General features: G+C 36.9%; 1 protein-coding gene across 5 annotated transcripts in view; it reads left to right on the plus strand.

Moving 5' to 3' along the window:
• The window catches only part of GRM5 (glutamate metabotropic receptor 5), a 530088-nt gene that overhangs the window by 362251 nt on the left and 143830 nt on the right, over window positions 1–24007 (plus strand). For all 5 annotated transcript variants that reach the window (XM_065881635.1, XM_065881638.1, XM_065881639.1 and 2 more), the window contains exon 3: window positions 23324–23559. In XM_065881635.1, coding sequence (XP_065737707.1) covers window positions 23324–23559 — 236 coding nt within the window. The remainder of the gene's footprint in view (window positions 1–23323; window positions 23560–24007) is intronic.

Below are 24007 nucleotides of genomic sequence, written 5' to 3' on the forward strand. Positions count from 1 at the left end.
ATAGGTTCCCAAGATAATAAGGACATGGAATCACCATGGCTTTGTTTCTAGAAGGAGAAGATCCCTGGTAAGGAAGCGTGACACTGCCCCTCCCTCCCCTAAGGCTCTGATTTAAACAATTAGTGGAATAATGGTAGAATCCATCTAGGGATGTACAGTAGAAAAGGCAACCATTTTCTGTCAGGGGAAATGATGAGGATTGTAGTTTGGGACAAACAGTATTGGAGGTACCCTTGGGTTGAGCTGTCTCGTAGGTGTTGAATACTCTGATTTAGAGCTTGGGAAGAATAACAAGGCTGGATGTAGATATTTAGAAGTCATTAGAAAAAAATAGCAGTTGAAGTTGTAGCATGAAATGTAAATGAGAGAGTATATAAAAGTACAGGTAAAGAATACCAAAGACAAAAGAAAATGTGGTATATATATACACAATGGAATATTATTCAGCTATAAAAAAAGAATGAGATCTTGCCATTTCCAACAACATGGATGAACCTTGAGGGCATTATGCTAAGTGAAATAAGTTAGACAGAGAAAGATAAATACCATATGACCTCACTTAAATGTGGAATCTAAAAAAAAAAAAATTCATAGATACAAAGAACAGACTGGTGGTTACCAGACTGGGGGATGGGGGGGCAAAACGGGTAAAGGGAGTCAAAAGGTACAAACTTCCAGCTATAAAGTAAATAAGTCATGGGGATATAATGTATAGCATGTTGACCATAGTTATAATACTGTATTGCATATTTGAAAGTTGCTAAGAGAGTAGATCTTGAAAGTTCCCATCACACACACAAAAAATTCTGTAACTATGTATAGTGATGGATATGACTAGACTTATTGTGGTGATTTCACAAGGTATACAAATATTGAAGCATTATGTTGTACAACTGAAACTAATATAATGTTGTATGTCAATTATATCTCAATTAAAAAAATAAAGAAGACAAAACCCCAGTGAACACTAATACCTAAGGTGCAGGTGTAAGAAGAGAGGCTCGCCCAGAGGATGGAGAAAGCAGGGGGCAGTGAGAAGAGTGCCATGAAGAGTATGGTACCACAGGAGCCACAGAATAAGAGATTTTCAAGGAGAAAGTGATCAAACATCTAAAATGCAGCAGAGGTCAGTGACCCTCAACACCCCTTCCCCAGCCAAATGTAGCACAGAATGAGTCTCCACTACACTCTAATACTTCTTAGATCCACCATGTAAATGATACGCTGATTCCTCCCTCATACTTCTCTGAATCTTCTCAATGCTTCTTTATAAGGCTATGTGCCTTGTCTTCACATCTGCTTGTTTCAAATGCTGCAACACAGTCCCACATAGATGCTTGATAATTATATATTTTTTAATACTGTGGTATTTCTTGGTCTGAAATTACAGATATTAAACTATGAACCATTTGACCCTGTCTGCCTCTTCTCTGTTCTTCTCTTATTGTCTGGGTCATATTTTCTACTAAAGATAAAATGTACTTCCCTTTCTACTTTTTCTCCCTTTCTACTTCTGAAACATGACTTTTCTCTAACTGGATATTCAGGCACACACAGCTAGTATATTTAAACCATTTAGGGACAGTAGCAAACTAGAAAAATGATTTCATTAGCCTAAAAAAATCTATAATAAATGAATTTGGTAAGATGAGGAAGAAATGAGTCTATTTCTCAGAAATAAATGACTCTTAACTTGCCAGCCTTCTCTAGGGTGACTTTAATAATAGACATGGGTCCAGAGAAGAATGACTGAACTGCCTCAATTCACAGTGTTATTTTGTTGTTGTCGTTGTTGACCCTTCTGTATTGAATTCTGACTAAAATCTTGTACCCCTCATTGCCAATAATTTTACAACTGCGGATCATCATATTGTCCCAACTCTTCGGGACAAATGATTTTCTGTCTGCCCCTTTCCAAAATATCCTATAAGGAATAATGTCTCAAATGAGGTGAAAATAACAGGTTCTGTTTTTCTTGTGCAAATGTATTTGCATCCGTGTGTGTGTGCATGCATATAAGTGTGTCTGCATGTGTTAGTATGTATATTGATGTATGTGCATGTGTGTGATTGTTTGTGTAAAATCCCAACAGGACAGATACTATCTAGTGCTTTTCTGGTTAGCAGAAAAGACAAGAGGGTCATGTAGCAGGTTAGATAAAAATATTCTGTCCAACAGATGAACATTACACTGTGTTAAAACAACTCAACAAATAAACCACAAGTAACAATGATAACAAACAAAATTACCTCATTATTAAAATGTTCACTGATGCCTGTTCAAGTAAAATTTCTTTACTTTAATCTAACATGGTAATCTATGGGTGCTTAAAAATAATTTTTTGAAATGAAATTTAATTGAAAAGAATAGTGCTGCATGATAGGTAAGGAAAATAAACATCCAATCTATGCTGTCATGTGCATTATGGCACGTCCTCAATTCTTCCATCACCTAGAAATCGTAAATCCACTATCCTTCTTTCTGAATAAGCACCCTTTTATCAGCTCTTAATTCCACTTTTACCATCTAGTTTTTGCTTTTACTGTCTCTCATTTTCACTGCTCCTTCATATGCCCTTGCTCTCATAGAGTGCCCTGGTTTTATAATTTCTCCATTTCCCCCCAATATCTCAGCTCTTTCCAGGCCAGCCAGACTTTCTTAGTGATCCTACACCATAGTTAATTATTCAAACCACTTTCTCAGCAAAACCCTCAAATCTCTCATAAACCTGATCATTTAGCAAAATCCATTCCATACTCCATCTTCTGCACTCCTATTTCTAAACCATTTACTAGAGTAAAACATACAGCACGATTATGTCGTGATCCACATCAGCTCTGTCTTCTTCCTCACTTCTCCTTCAATCCTTCCTCCACTAAAATCTGGCTTCTGTCCTTACCTGTCCACCAAAACTCCCAGTCATGCTGCCGGCTCCTAAAAACTGTTTTAAGTCCTGTGCTCTCTGCTGGATCTGACATTGTCGGCTATATTGTTCCTTTTGAAGCTCTTGCCTTTCTTGGCTTTGTGGTAGCACTCCAATCCCCATCACTACTCTCCATAGGTATTCTCTTCCCTCTATACCTTTTCTTTATCAAGTTCCTAAAACAATATCTTCTTCTCCATGTATTCCTTAAGTATTGGTATTATCTGGACTTCTACATTTATCCCTTGCTCATATAATGCAAAACAGTGTCATTGGGTGATCATATTTCTTCTAATAGTTCTACCAAGTATTGATTTGTTGACATTTAAATTAAATATCTCAGACCAGATTTCTCTAAGTTTCAGATTACATGTGTAACTATATTCTTGACATAATCCACTTGAATGTCTCACAAATCTTTCAAAGTCAACATATCTAAAACAGAACTCCCCTAACACACATTTCTCATTAGTAAATGGTACTGATCACTCAAGTAAGAAAATTCCGTTATTCTAGACTCCTTTTCCTACCTCACACTCCAAAGAGTATTGATCAACAACACTGTCTCTTTGAACCTCTAAAAATAGTGTTTCTTACTTTAGTTCATTACTTTTCATCCTATGATGACTTCTCTTTATCAAACCCTCATCAGTCCTCACCTGAGTTACTGCAGTAACCTCCTAATAAGTATACCTGCCTTTCTTTCTTCAAATTTATTTGTATAGAAGAACCATCTAGCAAAACTGTAAATTGAACGCATCATGTTCATGTTTAAAATTTCTATAGAAACTAAACTGCTGGCCAGAGTGTCACCATCAGGATGGACACACAGGCAGTTCCATACTTCAGTTGTGCTCCAAGAAATCCAACTAGCAACTGTCCATAGACAAGACACCAGTGTGAAAATCTCAGAACCTAGGAAAGAGGTTAAAGCCCTCCCTCTTCTCCCAGACCACAAAGAGTGAGAAGGACCCCAACAGAAGATTAAGAGGAGCAGCTACACTCTGACTGCACCACCCCTTCCCCAGGCAGGCACCATACCACAGTGAGGGGGCTTCCCTGAGCCTATAGCTTCTCCAGTGGGAAAAAAAGAGCCGAAGGTGGACATCGTGCTCCCCCAGTGTTACAGGATACTTTCCAGCAGGTACACTTGGGTCCTGCCTCACAGAGATCATTGGGAAATCTGATGGAAATCTGACCACTGAAATCTGACCACTGAGGATCAGACGGAAACAGAGAAGGACAATGGGGAAGCAACTAGTGCTCAGATCTTGGCAGACCACATTCCTCCTTGCATCTGTGCCCCAGTGGAGACCCCAGCCAGTGACTCTGCCCATCTGCAGAGCTGAGCCGGTTGCCCTGTCTGGTCAGGGGTCCAGTGGGCAGTTCTGCCTGGCTTGGGTCCAGGGAGCTGTGCTGCCCTTGGAGCTTGTTCTACAGCCCCACTCCAGTAGGAAAACGGATGTGAATCCCTGCCTTCACAGAGTCCAGTCAGTGGCACCATCTGGTTGAGGATCACAGCCTGAGACTCTACTTGACCAGGAGCAATTGCTGAGCCAAGCCCACAGCCCTGCCCAATCTAGAAATCCAACCAGTGGCACTGCACTGCCAGGGAACAGAGCCAGCGACCTCACCTGACCAGAGGTGGAAACTGTCAACCAAGAATACTATACTAAGCAAACCTGTCCTAGAGAAATGAAGGAGAGATAAAGACTTTCCAAAACAAACAGAAACTAAGGAAGTTCACCACTAGCCTTGCCTTATAAGGAATTCTAAAGCGTGTTCTTCAAGTGGAAGCAAAAGAACGCTAATTAACATTTCAAAACATATGAATGTGTAAAATTCACTGGTAATGTCAAATACATAGTTAGATTCTCTAATATTGTGATGATGGGGTATAGTTCACTTACAACTCTAGGTAAAAAGGTTTTTTTAAAAACAGCATATTAAAAATATGCAGAAATGCAAAGCATCCTAAGAGACTACTACAAGCAACTCTATGCCAATAAAATGGACAACCTGGAAGAAATGGACAGATTCTTAGAAATACACAACCTTCTGAGACTGAACCAGGAAGAAACAGAAAATATGGACAGAGCAATCACAAGTAATGAAATTGAAACTGTGATTAAAAATCTTCCAACAAACAAAAGTTCAGGACCAGATAGCTTCACAGGTGAATTCTATCAAACATTTAGAGAAGAGCTAACACCCATCCTTCTCAAACTCTTCCAAAAAATTGCAGAGGAAGGAACACTCCCAAACTCATTCTATGAGGCCACCCTGATATGAAAACCAGACAAAGATACTACAAAAAAAGAAAATTACAGACCAATATCACTGACGAATATAGATGCAAAAATCCTCAACAAAATACTAGCAAACAGACTCCAACAGCACATTAAAAGGATCATAGACCATGATCAAGTGAGATTTATCCCAAGGATGCAAGGATTCTTCAATATACGCAAATCAATCAATGTAATACACCATATTAACAAAGTGAAGAATAAAAACCATATGATCATCTCAATAGATGCAGAAAAGGCTTTTGACAAAATGCAACACCCATTTATGGTAAAAACTCTCCAGAAAGTAGGCATAGAGGGGACCTACCTCAACATAATAAAGGCCATATACGACAAACCCACATCAAACATCATTCTCAATGGTGAAAAACTGAAAGCATTTCCTCTAAGATCAGGAACCAGACAAGGATGTCCACTCTCACCACTATTATTTAACATAGTTTTGGAAGTCCTAGCCACGGCAATCAGAGAAGAAAAAGAAATAAAAGGAATACAAATTGGAAAAGAAGAAGTAAAACTGTCACTGTTTGCAGATGACATGATACTATACATAGAAAATCCTAAAAATGCCACCAGAAAACTACTAGAGCTAATCAATGAATTTGGTAAAGTTGCAGGATACAAAATTAATGCACAGAAATCTCTTGCATTCCTATACACTAATGATGAAAAATCTGGAAGAGAAATTATGGAAACACTCCCATTTACCATTGCAACAAAAAGAATAAAATGCCTAGGAATAAACCTACCCACGGAGACAAAAGACCTGTATGCAGAAAACTATAAGACACTGATGAAAGAAATTAAAGATGATACCAACAGATGGAGAGATATACCATGTTCTTGGATTGAAAGAATCAATATAGTTAAAATGACTATACTACCCAAAGCAATCTACAGATTCAATGCAATCCCTATCAAATTACCAATGGCATTTTTTACAGAACTAGAAAAAATCATCTTAAAATTTGTATGAAGACACAAAAGACCCCAAATAGCCAAAGCAGTCTTGAGGGAAAAAAACGGAGCTTGAGGAATCAGACTCCCTGACTTCAGACTATACTACAAAGCTACAGTAATCAAGACAATATGGTACTGGCACAAAAACAGAAACACAGATCAATGGAACAAGATAGAAAGCCCAGAGATAAACCCACTCAACTATGGTCAACTAATCTATGACAAATGAGGCACAGGTATACAATGGAGAAAAGACAGTCTCTTCAATAAGTGGTGCTGGGAAAACTGGACAGCTACATGTAAAAGAATGAAATTGGAACACTCCCTAACACCATACACAAAAATAAACTCAAAATGGATTAGAGACCTAAATGTAAGACTGGACACTATAAAACTATAAACTGGACACTATAAAACTCTTAGAGGAAAACATAGGAAGAACACTCTGACATAAATCACAGCAAGATCTTTTTTGACCCACCTCCTAGAGAAATGGAAATAAAAACGACAATAAACAGATGGGACCTAATGAAACTTCAAAGCTTTTGCACAGCAAAGGAAACAATAAACAAGACAAAAAGACAACCCTCAGAACGGAAGAAAATATTTACAAACGAATCAACGGACAAAGGATTAATCTCCAAAATATATACACAGCTCATGCAGCTGAATATTAAATAAACAAACAACCCAATCCAAAAGTGGGCAGAAGACCTAAATAGACATTTCTCCAAAGAAGACATATAGATGGCTAAGAAGCACATGAAAAGCTGCTCAACATCACTAATTATTAGAGAAATGCAAATCAAAATTACAATGAGGTATCACCTCACACCAGTTAGAATGGGCATCATCAGAAAATCTACAAACAACAAATGCTGGAGAGGGTGTGAAGAAAAGGGAACCCTCTTGCACTGTTGGTGGGAATGTAAATTGATACAGCCACTATGGAGAACAGTATGGAGGTTCCTTAAAAAAGTAAAAATAGAATTACTATATGATCCATCAATCCCACTACTGGGCATATATGCAGAGAAAACCATAATTCAAAAAGACGCATGCACCCCAATGTTCACTGCAGCACTATTTACAATAGCCAGGTCATGGAAGCCACCTAAATGCCCATTGACAGATGAATGGATAAAGAAGTTGTGGTACATATATACAATGGAATATTACTCAGCCATAAAAAGGAACAAAATTGAGTTATTTGTTGAGACATGGATGGATCTAGAGACTGTCATACAGAGTGACGTAAGTCAGAAAGAGAAAAATAAATATCGTATATTAATGCATGTATGTGGAACCTAGAAAAATGGTACAGATGAACTGATTTGCAGGGCAGAAGCTGAGACACAGATGTAGAGAACAAACGTATGGACACCAAGGGGGGAAAACCACGGTGGGGTGAGGATGGTGGTGTGCTCAATTGGGCGATTGGGATTGACATGTATACACTGATATATATAAAATTGATGACTAATAAGAACCTGCAGTATAAAAAAACAAACAAAAGAACAACTAATACTAAACTTTCTTTGGGTTATTTGTATGGCAATATGTTAATATAAATGTTTCAGACATTACATGAAATTTCTAAAAATCTTATATGTTCTGGTATAATGTTATAAGTCAAAATTCTAGTTATTACTTTAAAATGTATATCTCAGAAATAACTAAATTTCCTTGTGAATTGCATTATTATGAACTTTCATCAAATCTTTAACCGTGGTCATTTTTAAGTCTTTTGTCATTTACGGACAGTTCTGGGTGTACTCTGATGCTTTTGCAAAAATGTTCCTATAAGAGGTTTTCATCTTCAAGGAATTCATGGAAAAGACTCTGACAAGTACAGGTTTCTGGTAACTGACTGTACTGCTGAACTGAATGAATAAGCATTTTCAGTACTCTAATGGAAAACTGATGAATTCATAAAAGTGGTAACAAAAGATCAAGATGAAAAAAAAATTAATTACATGAGACTGAGTGAACTGATGAGGATGATTATAATGTTTGTGACTTTCTGTTTGAATGATAATTTAAAAAATCCCACAAAGACTCAGAGGCAAAAAATATACAAATCAATTTTCACTGCAAAGTAAAGGAGCTGTTACAGTGGAGGATTACTGGACTGAATGTCAATATTATGACATAGTATGAGTGTGTTTCGTGTTTGGTAATTGCAGTCATTGTTGCTTTTGTTGTGGTCAACCATTTACAATGCTTGGTGTCAGTTTATTTATCTCTTGTAAAAATAAAATACAGTGTGTGTGTGTGGGGGGGGAAATAATAATAAAAAAATAAAGAACTGCTACTTAACAGAAAAAAAAATAGCCCTAACTACAATGATTTGACATTGGATACATAATATACAAATATGGAAATTGTAACATCAATAACCTAAAATATGAAGGGGAAGAAGTAAAAGTCTAAAATTTCTGTATGCTATTGAAGGTAAGTTGTTATCAGCTTAAAATAGGGTGTTACAAATGTAAGATATTTTATGTAAGTCTCATGGTAGCCACCAAGGAAAAACCTGTAGTAGATACACAAAAGATTATGGTAAAGGAGTCAAAGCATATCACTACAAAAGGTGATCAAATGACAAAGGAACATAGCAAGAGAAGAAGCAAGGAACAGAGATCCAATGATATGCTGCCTATAAAGGACTCACTTTTGTTTTAAGAACATGCATAAACTGAGAATGAAGGAATGGAAAAAGTTATTTCAAGCAAAAGTAAGTGGGGACAGCAGTAGTTATATCAGACAAGATAGACTCTAAGTTAAAAAAGGACAAAGAAGGTCCTTATATAATTAAAAAAAAAAGATCAGGAAGATATAAAAATTTTAAATATTTATGCACCCAACATGTATTATGTACCTAAATAGATAAAGCAAAGACTAACTGAACTCAAAGAAAAAATAAACATTAACAGTTGGGGACTTTAATACTGCGCTCTTAACAATGACTAGGTCATCCAGATAGAAAATCAATCAGGAAACAGAGGATGTGAACAACACTATAGATCAAATGGTCCTACCAGACACATATAGAACATTTCTTCCAACAGCTGCATATTAGACATTTTTCTCTAGTGTACACAGAACATTTTCTAGGATAGGTCATAGGTTAGGGCGCAAAAAAGTCTCAACAAATTCAAGAGAGTAGAAGTTATATCAAGTATCTTCACATACGGCAATGAAATGAAACAAGAAATCCATAACAGTAAGAAAGCTGGAACACATTCATCAAAAGGAACCAATATCTTAACTTCTAACACTATAGTTTAGTATTGTCCTCTTTTAACTTTATATAAATGGAATAAGTTTTTCTCCTTTGTTTCTATTTTTCACTCAATCTTATGCTTATGTGTTTTACTTCACGTAGCAGTAGTTTGTACATTTTCATCGCTATCTAGTATTGCATTATAAGAATAAATCACAACTTATCCTTTTTGCTGGTGATGAGCATTTTTGTTGTTTATAATATAGGCCTATTGCAGAGAGTACTAACATAAACATTCTTCTACATGCCTTTAGTGCAGGGGTTCCCAACCTTTATGGCACCAGGGACCGGTTTCATGGTAGACAATTTTTCCACAGACGGGGGTGGGGGATGGTTCAGGCGATAATGCGAGCGATGGGGAGTGGCAGATGAAGCTTTGCTCACTCACCTGCCACTCACCTCCTGCTGTGCGGCCCAGTTCCTAACAGGCCATGTACCACTACCGGTTAGGGATTAGGGACCCCTGCTTTACTGTATCTGTGATAGCATTTCTACTGGGGACATATCTAAGGGTGAAATTGCTCCATCATAGTGTCTGCTTATATTCACTTGTCATAGACACTGCCAAATAGTAGGTTACACCAGGCTATACATGTCTATCAATGTTTGAGAATTGCAGTTGCTCCAGCTTTTACTCTATACTGTGTCAGTCTTTTTGACTTTAGCCATTCTTGTTTGTGTGTAATGCTATTCATAGTGGTTTTACTTTGTGTTGCTGTAATGAATAAAGTTGAGCATTCTTTTTTATCTATTGGCCATTTCAGTCCTATTTTGCAAAGTGTAAAGTGTTCCAACTTCTTGACCCTTTTTCTCTATAGGGCTTCTTTTTAATATTAATTCATAGAAATTCTTCATATATTCTAGATATGAATCCTTTCCAAATTATCTATCTACCTACCTACCTACCTATCCATCTATCATCTGTATATCCACCTACACACACATACACACACACACACACACACACACACACACACACACACACCCCATGTAGAGATCTCCTCAGTAGTGGTGTCTTCTGATAAAAATAAGTTATCAATTTTATTATAAATACATTTAACAATCTTGATTTTTATGATTAGTCCTTTATATGTCCTGTTTGAGAAATCTTTCTTATCCTAAGATAATGAAGATATTCTCCTTCTGTTATATCTAGAAGCTTTTTGTTATCATCTAAAAGCTTTATTGTATAATCAGCAACATTTAGATCTACAGTCTACCTAGAATTGATTTTTATGAGTGTTGTAGATTAAGTATCAATGTATTTTTCCAAAAAATATAAATTTACCCAGAATCATTTTTTTTCAGAATCATTTATTTAATAGAACTGTTTTCCCTACTTCTTTGCAGTGTCGCTTTTATCAAAAATCAAGTCTCTATATATCCATGTAGGATTCCATTCCATTAGTCTATTTATCTCTACAAATTGTAACTTCATAATGTCTTACTATCTAATACTGTATTTCCCCAGCTTTGTTCTTTATCAGTATTATCTTGGCTATACTTGGTCCTTTACATTTCCATACAAATTTTATAATTTTGTTTATAAATATCCTCCACACCTCACCCTCCACCCCCCCAAAAAAAAACCTGCTGGAATTTTGATTCAGATTACCTTGAATCTATAGATCAATTTCAGGAAAATTAACAACTTTACATTATTGACTCCTCCAGTTTATGAGTGTGGCACTTCCTTTATTAATTTAAGTCTTCCATAATTCCTCTTACATGCATGGAGAAATCTTACATATCTTCCTTAGATTTATTTCTAACTATTAGGTGGCTTTTAAATAGTATATTTAAAATACTATTTTCTAATTGTTTGTTCCAGATATATAGAAATTAATTTATTTATGTAGGCTGAACTAGTGTCCACCAAACTTACTAAATTCATTTACTACTAATTGTAATAATCTGTATTTTAGATATAATTTCAGGTTTTCTATGTAAACAATCAAACTGTCCTTGAATAATGATAATTTACTCCTTCTATTTCCTTATTGAATTGGTTAGAACATTCAGTAAAATACTGAAGTGGTAAGTGAAGATATCCTTTGCTTGTGGAAGAAACCTTTCAACATTTCATTGTTGTGTATGATCTTTACTATAAAACTCTTGCACAGATTAAGGAAGTTCTCTTTCTTAGCTAGTTCGCTATGGACTTTTTATCAGAATGATGTTGAGTTTGTCATATTTTCCTCCATTATTCTGATAATGTGGTAAACTGGTTGATTTTAGAATATTAAACTTCGTATTTTCTTTATCCATTCATCTATTGATGGACATTAATGGATATTGTTTTCACACTGTGGCTTTTGTAAATAATACTATAATGAACATGGGGGTACATATCTCTCTCTGACAACCTGATTTTAATTATTTTGGATAAATACCCAGAAGTGGGATTGCTGGATCATATGGTAATGTATTTTAATTATTTTAGGAAACTCCGAGCTATTTTCAATGGTAGTTGCACCATATTGCCATATATGACAACATGGATGAACTTTGAAAACATTATGCTAAGTGAAATAAACCAATCACAGAAGGACAAATGCTGCATGATTCCATTTATATGAAGTGTCTAAAGCAGTCAAATTCATAGAAGTGGAAAGAAAGATGGTTAATTGCCAGGGGCTGAGGAAAGGGAAAAATGGGGAGTTAGTGCTCAAGAGGTACAAAGATTCAGTTATGAAAGAATAAGTTCTTGAGCCTCATGTGCTGCTTTTGATCCAACTTCTTAGCCTTGCATCCTTGACTTTCAGTGAATTTGTCACATACATCAAGGGAAAGTCTTACCTCAGTATATATTTTTTTTCTCCCCAGGATCTTGGCCACTTGAGTCCCAGCTGCCTAGATAGCATTCTGATAGCTTAAATAGATTTTTTTAAAGTTTATCCAGCCCTTCTAGTTGTCTTCAGAGGAAGGTTTGTCTAATCTATCATAGCTAGAAATGGAAGTAGCTGTTCAGTTTCTAATATGTGATTTACAGTTTCAGTCTATTTGGATTAATTACTGGGCATGTCGCAACTAAATTTTTCAGGCTTTCGGGATTCTTACATAATGACTATTTCTAAAACTTAATCTCACACCCTGAACAATTTTTGATTATTTACTGGTCTTCTACAGCTTGTAAGTGTTCATTTGTAAACCATATCTGATAGATGTGAGAAGTTAACAATAGACTTGGTTTCAGTGGGTGTCATGGGGATAATTTGTCAAGGAAGAACAAGTTGCCTCAAAGTGAAATGTGAAGAGAGTTCATTCTGTGTTTATGTACATATTTCAAGGTCTCTTGAGCATCTTCTAATAGCTCTTTATCTTGTCAGTAGAGAGACTCGTAATAACTTGGCCAGTGTATTCTAACACTACAAAGATGGGCATTTATCAGAAGATGAATGCAACGGTTTAAGACAATTCTTTGTTTATAGTCTCAGAAAGGAAAAAAAAGAAAATAATTTGAAGGGGTGTATGCGTGTGTGTGTGTGTGTGTGTGTGTGTGTGTGTGTGTGTGTGTGTAACAGAAATTAAAATAACTCTTCTCTCTGCAGTTTCATGGACAAAGTCAAATAAGTTTGGACACGGATTTGGATCAAAGACCACACTGATAGGTTGCACTGGTTTAGTTTTGGTTTCTAGATTTAGGTAGACTGAGTTCGAATCCTGTTTAACTCAGGGTTATTTCCTACTTTTCAAGCTGAAGATTCCTAAAGTGAAATGTGAAAATCTTAAAAAAATATATATAGATAGATAGATAGATGTGGATATAAATATATATACACATATATATTAGCAGAGAGTAAGCGTGTGTATGTGTGTGTGTATGTGTGTGTGTGTGTGTGTATATATGTATACACACAGTGCCTAGAACAATGCCTGGCAGACAGCAAACCCTAAATACATGATCACTGTTGTCACTCTAAGTTTTCATTTGCCCGACTCTAATGTGGGTAGAGAATGCCAGTTTTTCTTCTCCTTATTGCTCATATGCAGTACTCTGTAGGGAAATTGGCATGTACAGTGTCAGCCACTAGATTTGGCTAAATGAAAGAACAGTATCAAATACTGGAGGACATTGAGGAAAGTATAAGAAAAACATAATAGATCTGAAATTATGAACTCCCTGGTGACCTGTTAAGGGAAGAAAACAGATTGGACACTGGGAGTTATATTCACTAACATCATCATAAAGTCTGCCTTACTGCTTGGAATTTAATAGACTAAATAAATTATTGATTGATTATAATAAATAATTATTGACTATAATAAATAATTATCGACTATTTGGCTGAACCTTGTTCTCAGTTTAACAGCATAAAAGAAGAAATTAGTGCAATTCAGCGGGAAGGAATTTGCAGACTGAAAACTAGAAGGTTATCCTAAGTAAGACAGCTTCCAGAGAAGACATAAAAAAGGTTATGTAAAGCGGTGGATACAATAGCTTACTCATAACATGCTTTCTCTATTTAACTGAATCATTTTGCTCACTACATTGCACATTTTACACAATTGCCACAATTTCTGCATTTCTCCAAATGTCTATAATACGACAAGAGAAACAATAGATTGTGTAATTCTCAAAATAATCTATTTACGGGCTTCCCTGGTGGCGCAGTGGTTGAGAATCTGCCTGCCAACGCAGGAGACACGGGTTCGAGCCCTGGTCTGGGAAGATCCCACATGCCGCGGAGCAACTGGGCCCGTGAGCCACAACTACTGAGCCTGCGCGCCTGGAGCTTGTGCTCCGCAACAAGAGAGGCCGCGATAGTGAGAGGCCCGCGCACCGCGATGAAGAGTAGACCCCGCTTGCCGCAACTAGAGAAAGCCCTCGCACAGAAACGAAGACCCAACACAGCCAAAAATAAATAAATTTATTAAAAAAAAATAATCTATTTACAATGATTTTTCTCAGCTTCTTTCTCTGCGAAGGATGTGTTTGGTAAGGAAGCATCCCTGGAGGGACAAGACTTTAAACCAGAGGGGGAAATGACTACCTCAATTTAAAGCCTAAATTGAGACAGAATGGACGTTCCAAGTATTCTAATATGTGTAATACTCTCCGTTATTTTCTGTGATCCCAAAGTCTTTGGAAGTTTGTCTGCTCTGACCAAACCCTGAATTAGGTCAGACCCCCTAAGATTATATCATTTCTCTTCTAACATTAACATGCTTTGGCCTTCCAAGTGAGGAAATGTAGAAAAGAGGTGGCAAGTGAATAATAACTTTCTATTGCTGTGTAACAAATTACCACGAATTTAGCAACTTAAAACAATATTCGTTTCTGGAGGTCAGGAGTCCATGTATATAGCATAATTAGGTTCTCCACTCAGGGTTAAACAGGCTGAAATCAAGGTGTATTCCTTTCTGGAGGCTTTGTGAAAGAATCTGCTTCCAAGCTCATTCAAGTTTTGGTGGAATTCAGTTCCTTTTAGATGTAGGCCTGAGTCCCCATTTCCTTGCTGGTATCACCCAAGGGCACACTCAGCTCCTCCACTCCACCTGCACTGCTTACTGTACAGCCCCCTCCATCTTCAAAGCCAGCAGTGGAGAGTCTCCTCCAGCCGTCTCATGCCAAATCCTTCTCACATTTGAATCTCTTTTGTCAGGAAGAGGTGGTCACTTTTCAGGGACTCACCTGATTAGGTCAGACCAATTACGAATTATCTCCCTATTTCAAGGTCAATTTCCTTGGGATCTTAATTATAGTTTCAAAATCCCTTCCCAGCAGTCCTGATCTAGATTAGTGTTTGATTTAAAAAGTAGGTAAGGTGAGAATATACCAGAGCATGAGAATCTTGCCCACGTACTCCCAGCCCGACATGCTGCCCCCTGTCCTCCAACACACGCCTCTTAAATAAGATCCCCTTAACAAACATTTCTCACTGCTGTCATCACTGTATGTCATTATTTTGGAGGCTCCATGAAGTATGGAAAGTACTGGAGTGTTAGAGCTGGAGAGATCTGGGTTGAAATCCCCTCTATGCTAGCTGTGGGATTTTGAGTAGGTTATTTAATTCCTCAGAGCCTCAGTTTCCTCAATGGTAGAAACTAGGGCTAATAATAATCATCTCTAAGGCCTGTAGAGAATCAGGAAAGCAATATAATGGAAATCACCTGACTTACACAAGACGGCAAACTTTAGATTCCTGACTTTTCTTCCTTCTTTTCAATGTTCTGATATAGCTCCTCCAATTCACACCTACTTATCCTCAGACATGGGAAAAATTAAGATTTACAAGCCCTGGAGATAAAGTGATTTTCAGTAAATAACCTAACAATTTTCTCAAAAATTCTACATTGTATTTCATTTTGGAATTAATTCATTAGTGTTGACTGGTGTACATTCATAAGAACTTTTATTGAAAAGCTCAATATTCTTCTTTGTTTTCACTATTTTTTTAGAGATTCTAAGACCTTCTACTCCCCCAAGGGAGAAAAAAAAAGGAATATTATATGAAGACAGCCAAACAGTCAGTAGACAGACTCCCACTATTAGGAAAAAAAAAATCCCAAAATACCTGTTAGAATGCTGCTGGTAAGAGATTTGGCAGGGTGATGATTATGATTACGTGTGAGTAGAACAGCAGTGTCAATAATAATTGTGTGGGTTGTGAACATATTTTGAAAAAAAAAATGCTGGGATGCAGCCTAATGAATGTATTCAGTAACCTTAATAGCATCAGGTAGAGACGGGAGAGGACCATTTTGGAGGGGGGAATGAATTCAGCCTTTCAGAGTCATTTTATAAGGCACATCAAACAGTGCTGCTTTCTCAATTAAAAATGAATAGATGCAGTCGGGACTTCCCTGGTGGCGCAGTGGTTAAGAATCCGCTTGCCAATGCAGGGGACACGGGTTCGAGCCCTGGTCCGGGAAGATCCCACAGGCCACGGAGCAACTAAGCCCGTGCACCACAATTACTGAGCCCACGTGCCGCAACAAGAGAAGCCACCGCAGTGAGTAGCCCGCGCATGGCAAAGAAGAGTAGCCCCTGCTTGCCGCAATGAGAGAAAGCCTGTGAGCAGCAACAAAAACCCAACACAGCCCAAAAATAAATTTAAAGAAAAGAATATATGCAGCTATCGGAAAAGAATTCTCTAAGATTTGAAATTTGCCTTTTAAAGTCTAATTTTCTAATAAGTTATATTAAACATTTAAGTCCTTAGTATGTTCAAGGCATTATAATAAACATAAGGATGAGATGTCCAAAACAAAATTTACAGACAATTTAGGGAAAACAAATAAATGTACTTAACTTTAATATGATGACAAATGCAAAACTAAAAGCATCAAAATGTTACCTCTATGAGAGCAGAAATCTTGTCTTCTTGTTCACCACTCTACTCCCACATAACTATCAAGTTATTAGTTACCCAATACTTGTTCAGTGAATAAGAAATAAATGTCATGTATTTGAGGAATGAGAATCAAGTGCAGCATCTCCAGTACACAACATATGTGTGATAGTCTTAGCAGCACCAATACCATCACACTAAGTGGGACTAAAGATTTCAGTGATCAAGAATAATTGTATGTGCCTGGCATACCCACGTCCCCCGCCCGTACCTCCCCAATGCATAAACTCACACCTCCTGACACAAATTTAACGACTGCTAACTGCTAGGAATAGTCATTCTGATGTCTACATTTTTGGTCTGGTATTGCTCCTTTTGAAGCAGACTGAGATGATTTATTTATGTTGTTTGCCCCCAGCAGACGCCTCCCCAGGAACTCTGCAGAGTTATGCTAAGTAATCATGTTGCCATTTGAGAATTCAGCTAATGAAACCCATACCCACTGTATGTGATTAGCATTCCATGTAAATAAATCAAGGGACTGTAAATGTAAGAACTAAGAGTGTGGAAACACCCAGGATACTAACTGAAGGGATGGGGGAATAATCTCAGGAAGGCAGGACAGGATTGTGATTTTCACAAGTGATGATTCAGTGACTGGGAACCTAATGAATTGTACTATTAAGGGGAAGACTGAATAAAAAGAAAAGAGGATGTTCAGTCTGGAGAATAAATGAGGAAACTTCCAGGGGGCTGTAAGTCAGCAATGCGCATTCAGGCAGGTCATACCTAATGGACTACTGAGGACATGTGCTGGGACCTACCACAATGCCTGTGCAGTTTGCCTGCACAGAATATGCATTCAAAATGCTTACTGTATTAATGCATTAGAATGAAAAGAACATGGAGACTGTTACAGAGGATCACCCGATGCAACTTTCTGTGCAACATAAATGTTTTCATTTTCCATAGCAATAACTTAAAACGAGGACAGGAAGGAAAGAGTATATTGTCTGCATTGTACAGATTTAGATTTTGATAACAGAGACAAATTTTTAAATTACTGAGCATCTCTATGCTAACATTTGATAATTACTAAACTTTTTCTTCAGAATTTTCCAAGAATTTTTTATGCCCGTTACCATGTATCTTTAGGGGCTTTTACGTTCCAGAAATATATTCTGACATTAAATCTACCGATTGTAAACCCTACAGTAATCATATTATAACCATAACCATCGGTCTGCTTCAAATATCTATGTTAATACAAAAATAATAAAAATAATAATTCTAAAGTTAAAATGTTTATAAGGATATAATTGTATAGAGAGCATCAGATCTTTAGAGCTCTATAATTTTCATTATTTCTGTCTTTTTTTTTTTTTGAGTGCCAACAGCTATTGTTCAGCATACAAAACCCTAAACATAATAGAATAGGGCGGGTTAATATGGTACTGGACCACGTAAGAAAATTGTTCACTTGTATTTTTTTTTAACACTCAAATTAATTTTTTATGTAGAGAACAGACAGAAATCCAGGAGAAACAAAGTGCTAGAGAGCATATAAAGGGAAATCTGATCATTGTAGATCCCTACTTGTATTCATTTTCTTCCTTTTTCACCCCAAACCTATTTTCCTGTATTTTACAACCTAGGACATGGAGCTACAATGTCACTTACAATATCACTTACAATATCACTAATGTCTCCCATAAACCAAAAACATCCTCCTTTACCCACTATTCTCCATGTATCTAGTCCTAGGGACTCTGAGAATTCCTTACAAATAGGCTCTTCATTCCCACTCCTTTAATACAAACATCCATTAGATCCCTTAACCACTGTAACAACTTTTCTAACTTGATCCTCTAACACTCATCCACAACCTTTCTTATCTGTCACTTGCACTGCTACCACAGTTTATCCAGTTCTCATCGTCTCTTCGTAGCACTTCCCACTTTAAAAGCCACCACTGGCTCCCCTTCACCTGAATGATAAAACTCAAAACGTTTGGAATGGCCCAGAAGACCATTCATAATTGGTCTTCCTCAGCTTACTTTTCGTTAGTCACTATATGGTGCATTCCATATAGCTGCAATGCTTAATATTTACTATTCCCTGATTCACAAATACCTACTTGTTGGGCTTCTCTGGTGGCGCAGTGGTTGAGAATCCACCTGCCAATGCAGGGGACACGGGTTCGAGCCCTGGTCTGGGAAGATCCCACATGCCGCGGAGCAACTAGGCCCGTGTGCCACAACTACTGAGCCTGCGCGTCTGGAGCCTGTGCTCCGCAACAAGAGAGGCCGCGATAGTGAGAGGCCCGCGCACGGTGATGAAGAGTGGCCCCCACTTGCCGCAACTAGAGAAAGCCCTCGCACAGAAACGAAGACCCAACACAGCCAAAAATAAATAAATTAATAAACAAATACCTACTTGTTGTCTAAAAAATAACATTTCAAAATACTGTTATCACTCCATTACCCATATTTCCCAAACTCAATTCAAATCTTACCTTTCTACGAAGAGCTGGTCAATTATTTACTGATCTTCTCTCTCGTTGCGTTCATTTCATACCTATAAAAATATTCGTTCGTATGTGGTCATTTATTTACATGTCTCTCCTCCTCTCCCATATATATATATAAAATTAAGTGGATATATATATAGATATCCACTCAATTATTGTTATTCACAGTAGGTATGTTCTATAAACAGGCACCAAACACTGAATTAGTGAATACTGACCATTACTCCTAGGGGAAATATAGGTTTAAATTGTCGTGAGCCTCTAGTCACATTTTCATCAACTAGTCATTACATAACCTTGCTTTATGGTGTTCTGGTCTAAAGACACTTTATTTAATATTTAATATCTAATACTGTTGATGAATTAATATTGAATTCACAGAAAACAGCACTTTACTCATGCCTAAATGCAGCTGCCTTTTTTTTTTTACTTTTTAAGAGTATATGTATTATCAACCTACATTTAAAAAATATATTTATTTATTTATTTAGCTGCACCGGGTCTTAGTTGCAGCATGCGGGATCTTCGTTCTCACATGCGGGATCTTAGCTGCGGCATACTGGATCTTGTTCCCTGACCAGGGATCGAACCTGTGTCCCCTGCATTGGGAGCACGGAGTCCTAACCACTAGACCACCAGGGGCAACTGGTTTTCTATGTAAGGTATAGCACAGCCTTCTTGCACTTGGGAACTCTAAATAATGTTATCAGTACGATATTTGGGGATATTTTAAACAGCAAAACCAATTTAAAAAAACACACAAAAATGCAAAAACTTGGCACTTAATAGACCATGAAAAGGGCACTTCTTTATAGTGTCAAAGCTGAAACAAGAAAGCAGAAGTTCACCTTGTTCAGCCTCAGCCAGGTATATGCACATCAGAAGAATCAACTTTTTTGCCACTCTCTGTATATCTGAAAATGACCATAAAAGTGCCATGAGTATCAGTATGGGGGTTGCAAATAAATTTTAGCAAGCAGGTGAATTTACAAATACAGATTCTGCAAATAATGGGAAATGACTGTAAATCAAAGCATTGGAAAGAAAATAACAAAATGGATTATAAGGAGATGGGTAAAACGCCCATCAATGAGAAGAAATTGGATGGATGGATGGATGGATGGATGGATGGATGGATGGATGGATGGATGGACGGATGGATGGATGAAGAGATAGATAGATAGATAGATAGATACTAAATCTAGAAACTTAACTGAAATGTGGTACATTTTCAGTTTCTTTCCTTATCTTCCTTCCCCCTTTTTCCTGATTTGGTAAAATATATGTCACCCAAAAGCATTAAAGTAGTGCCAGAATCTTGACAGTCCACTCTAACAATGCAATGGAAAGCACTGGATAGTAGAAAGGTAAGCTCAAGTTTTCCTTATGAATTTATTATTCCTTACTTAGACATACGCTATCATCTTAATGCAAATCTTAAAAGCACATTTTTATGAAAATGTTAATATTTAATAAGCTAAAGTCAATATAGCACCATCTAACTTAGCCAATATGGATTGAACTTTCTTGAGACTTACACAGCAGATATTCCCCCGTAAGCTTAAATAGAATAACCATTTTTTGCCACACAGACACTGGAATTTTCTGTTTATATACGAACTCTTTCATGGTTTTTATTTTGCTGTTGAATGGAAATATCTGGAACAAAACTGTTTTAAAAATCACCACTCTAACCTATAGACTACTAAAAAACACCATCTTTTGCTAAATTAAATGTAGAGATTTATACATGGAAAAAAAAAAAGCTAAAGAACATGATGAGAGATGAGTAAATTAACACACTACGGTCCTGACATTTTTTTTTTAATGGAAATATCACCTCCAAAAAAGTTTATCAAGACAGGCTTTTTACAATCCCCATTAAATTCAGTGAATGAATTGTGAAGGGTAAATTGGACCCATTATGAGCTTACATTTCTTATGTAATATTCATAATCACAGCGTTACATAAGAGCAAGCTCGCATGAATAAAAGGAGCAATTTAAATTCCCACTTCCTTGGAGAACGGGGCTCTGCTTGACAAACAGGTTTCCGGTCCCATTTCCAGCACGCCCATGCATCTCCTCGAGTGCCAATGAGACCCACACTCTCCTATCAGTGATATAATAAACCCTCCAAAACAGAGCAAGAAAATGAAGCAAACAAGCCCACTTCATTTCAACTTGTCAGCTTTAAATAAAATCTGTGCAGCTGAAATGAGAAACTTCAGGGAAGATAATGTGTAAAGTAACCACATTCAACATTGGGACAAAACGTATTGCATTAGTTTTTTGTTTTTTGTTTTTTCCTGATTTGCCACAAAAGTTTTTGAAATTTCAACATAGATCGTTTTCAAGGAAATCTCTTCTTGTCAAGGAGGACTTGGAGGAAGAAATGGTTTATTTTTTTCGTTTATTTTATTCTCCTCCTCCACCCACGGAGGCCTTAGGAATATGTCAAGCCCCTATGATATCTTAATGAATAATATATGACCTTTGCAACAACTCTCATTAGCAATTTTTAAGTCAGAGCATACTGAAGAAAGTACATGCTTTTTTTTTACTTATTCTAATTAATTCCTTACATAATACTTTCCCTGGCCCAGATTTATGCAAAATATTGGAGCATGCTCTCTGCCTCCCCCCACAAAAAAGTATAAAGGACAAAAATGCATTGGAAGGAAGATAAAAAGAAAATAAAGAAAAAAGAAATTAACATTCCAATAAATAGAAATATCTGAACATTAATGAAATAAACAATTATTGTTAATGTAAATCCTTTCGCTCACACTTTCCCCAGTACCCACTCCCTTTCACCCAGCTAATCTCCAAAACCTTTCCTGCCTCGTGTTCAGGAGGCTCCATTCTGTTCTTCCCTTCAACTGTCTCCGTATCTTCTCCTCCCTCTTTGTTGTTACTTTTTTTTTCCATTGTTACATTTCCCTTGACTTTCTTTACTTCTCCTGAAAGAGCACTTGCACCTCTTCAAAGGAAGGATAGTACCACTGGGTCCCAGCAGATGCATAGCACAAGTTGCATATTCCAAATGACAGAGAGGGTGGGGAAAGTCAGAGACACTTTTTTCCTAAATGCCCTAAGGTGTGTCCAGATTTGATATAAACACCCTTTCTTGTCTTTTATTTCCAATGTTGTGTCTCATGTATTTTCCAAATAAGCTTAGAATATTTTTCCTTATTCTGTTATACTCAGGAACTCTCTGATTTCAAACTCTTTTATTTTAAAATTCCTACATTACTTTGAGTGATCAGTGCATAGAATGATATTAATATTGAGGAGTATGATCCCTGTCACCATCTTTGATGGCCTATTGCTAAGAAGTTCTTTCAATCTCTAATGTAAAACATGATTTCATATGCGTATTTTAAATGTGTTAGAGAAGTACCATGGGATAGGAAAGAGGAATATGGACTATAAGGACTTCAGTTTGAGGCTCTGATGAATCAATATTTAATAGAATGACCATAATCAGAAAGTTTTTCTTTTTGAACCTCTTTATCATCACTTGTAAACGTGGAAACAAGTGAATATCCTGTCATAGGACAGTTAAATTAACATAAGGTATATTTTAGAAATATTTTTCATTTTTACTTTATGATAACTATAATGATTATTATTAAGTAAAGGAAAAGAATGTATTTAAAGTTAACTTGACCTAGCTATTAAACATTCAGTAAATAGTGGGAATGGTGATATTATGCAGCTTCCATGCATATACTATATTCTACAACCAGTAAAATTCTGTCAAAAGCATAAGGTTATTCTCTGCAGTTCAAGGTAAGTGAGACAGGTACCTTCCAGCATACTTAGACCCAAACTTTCCATTGTGTTTTGCACTTTTTTTCTTAGAAAGTTGCTATCTCAAGAATCACGTAGTATAATATAAGACCATAGTGTGGCCTGAGTGCCATTTAATGACTAAAGTTTTCAAGATGACAGCAAGTAGAATAATTTTCTTAGAAGATATCTGTTCTAAGCTGAGGGTTTTTTTGTTTCCCCACAGTGATGGCTGGGCTGACAGATATGATGTGACAGATGGATATCAGCGAGAAGCTGTTGGTGGAATCACAATCAAGCTCCAATCTCCTGATGTCAAGTGGTTTGATGATTATTATCTGAAGCTCCGGCCGGAAACAAACCTCCGAAACCCCTGGTTTCAAGAATTTTGGCAGCATCGTTTTCAGTGCCGGCTGGAAGGGTTTGCACAGGAGAACAGCAAATACAACAAGACTTGCAATAGTAAGCAGATTTATTATTTCATTTAAAGTGGATATGGCTAAGGCTCCAATTTAAGTAAACTGTGTCATGGGGATAGTGGCTGTAATCTGTTAGAGAGGAGGACTCTTACATAAAGTGGGTATTGCTTCCTAGAGTGGTAAGAAAAACATATGAGGGTAAATGTTCACTCTATTAAGATTTCAGACAATTTATTTATATTTATATCATTCAGGAAATTGGTACTGTGCTTAAAAGATAATGTGAGCTCCAGAAAGCACTCTTCTTGACATCTTTGAAGGCAAGAACTACATTCTGGTCATTTTGATTAGCAGTTAGCACAGTGTAAGGCACATAGCAAGGGTTGCATGTAATGTGTCTGAAGAATGAATGAGTGAATGTTGAAGGACGGAGCCAATTCCTACTTCCATCAAAATATTATAAAATAGTATCAAGGATTTGCTATGTATAA

This window comes from Phocoena phocoena, chromosome 8 (assembly GCF_963924675.1).
Source record: "Phocoena phocoena chromosome 8, mPhoPho1.1, whole genome shotgun sequence".
NCBI lineage: Eukaryota > Metazoa > Chordata > Mammalia > Artiodactyla > Phocoenidae > Phocoena > Phocoena phocoena.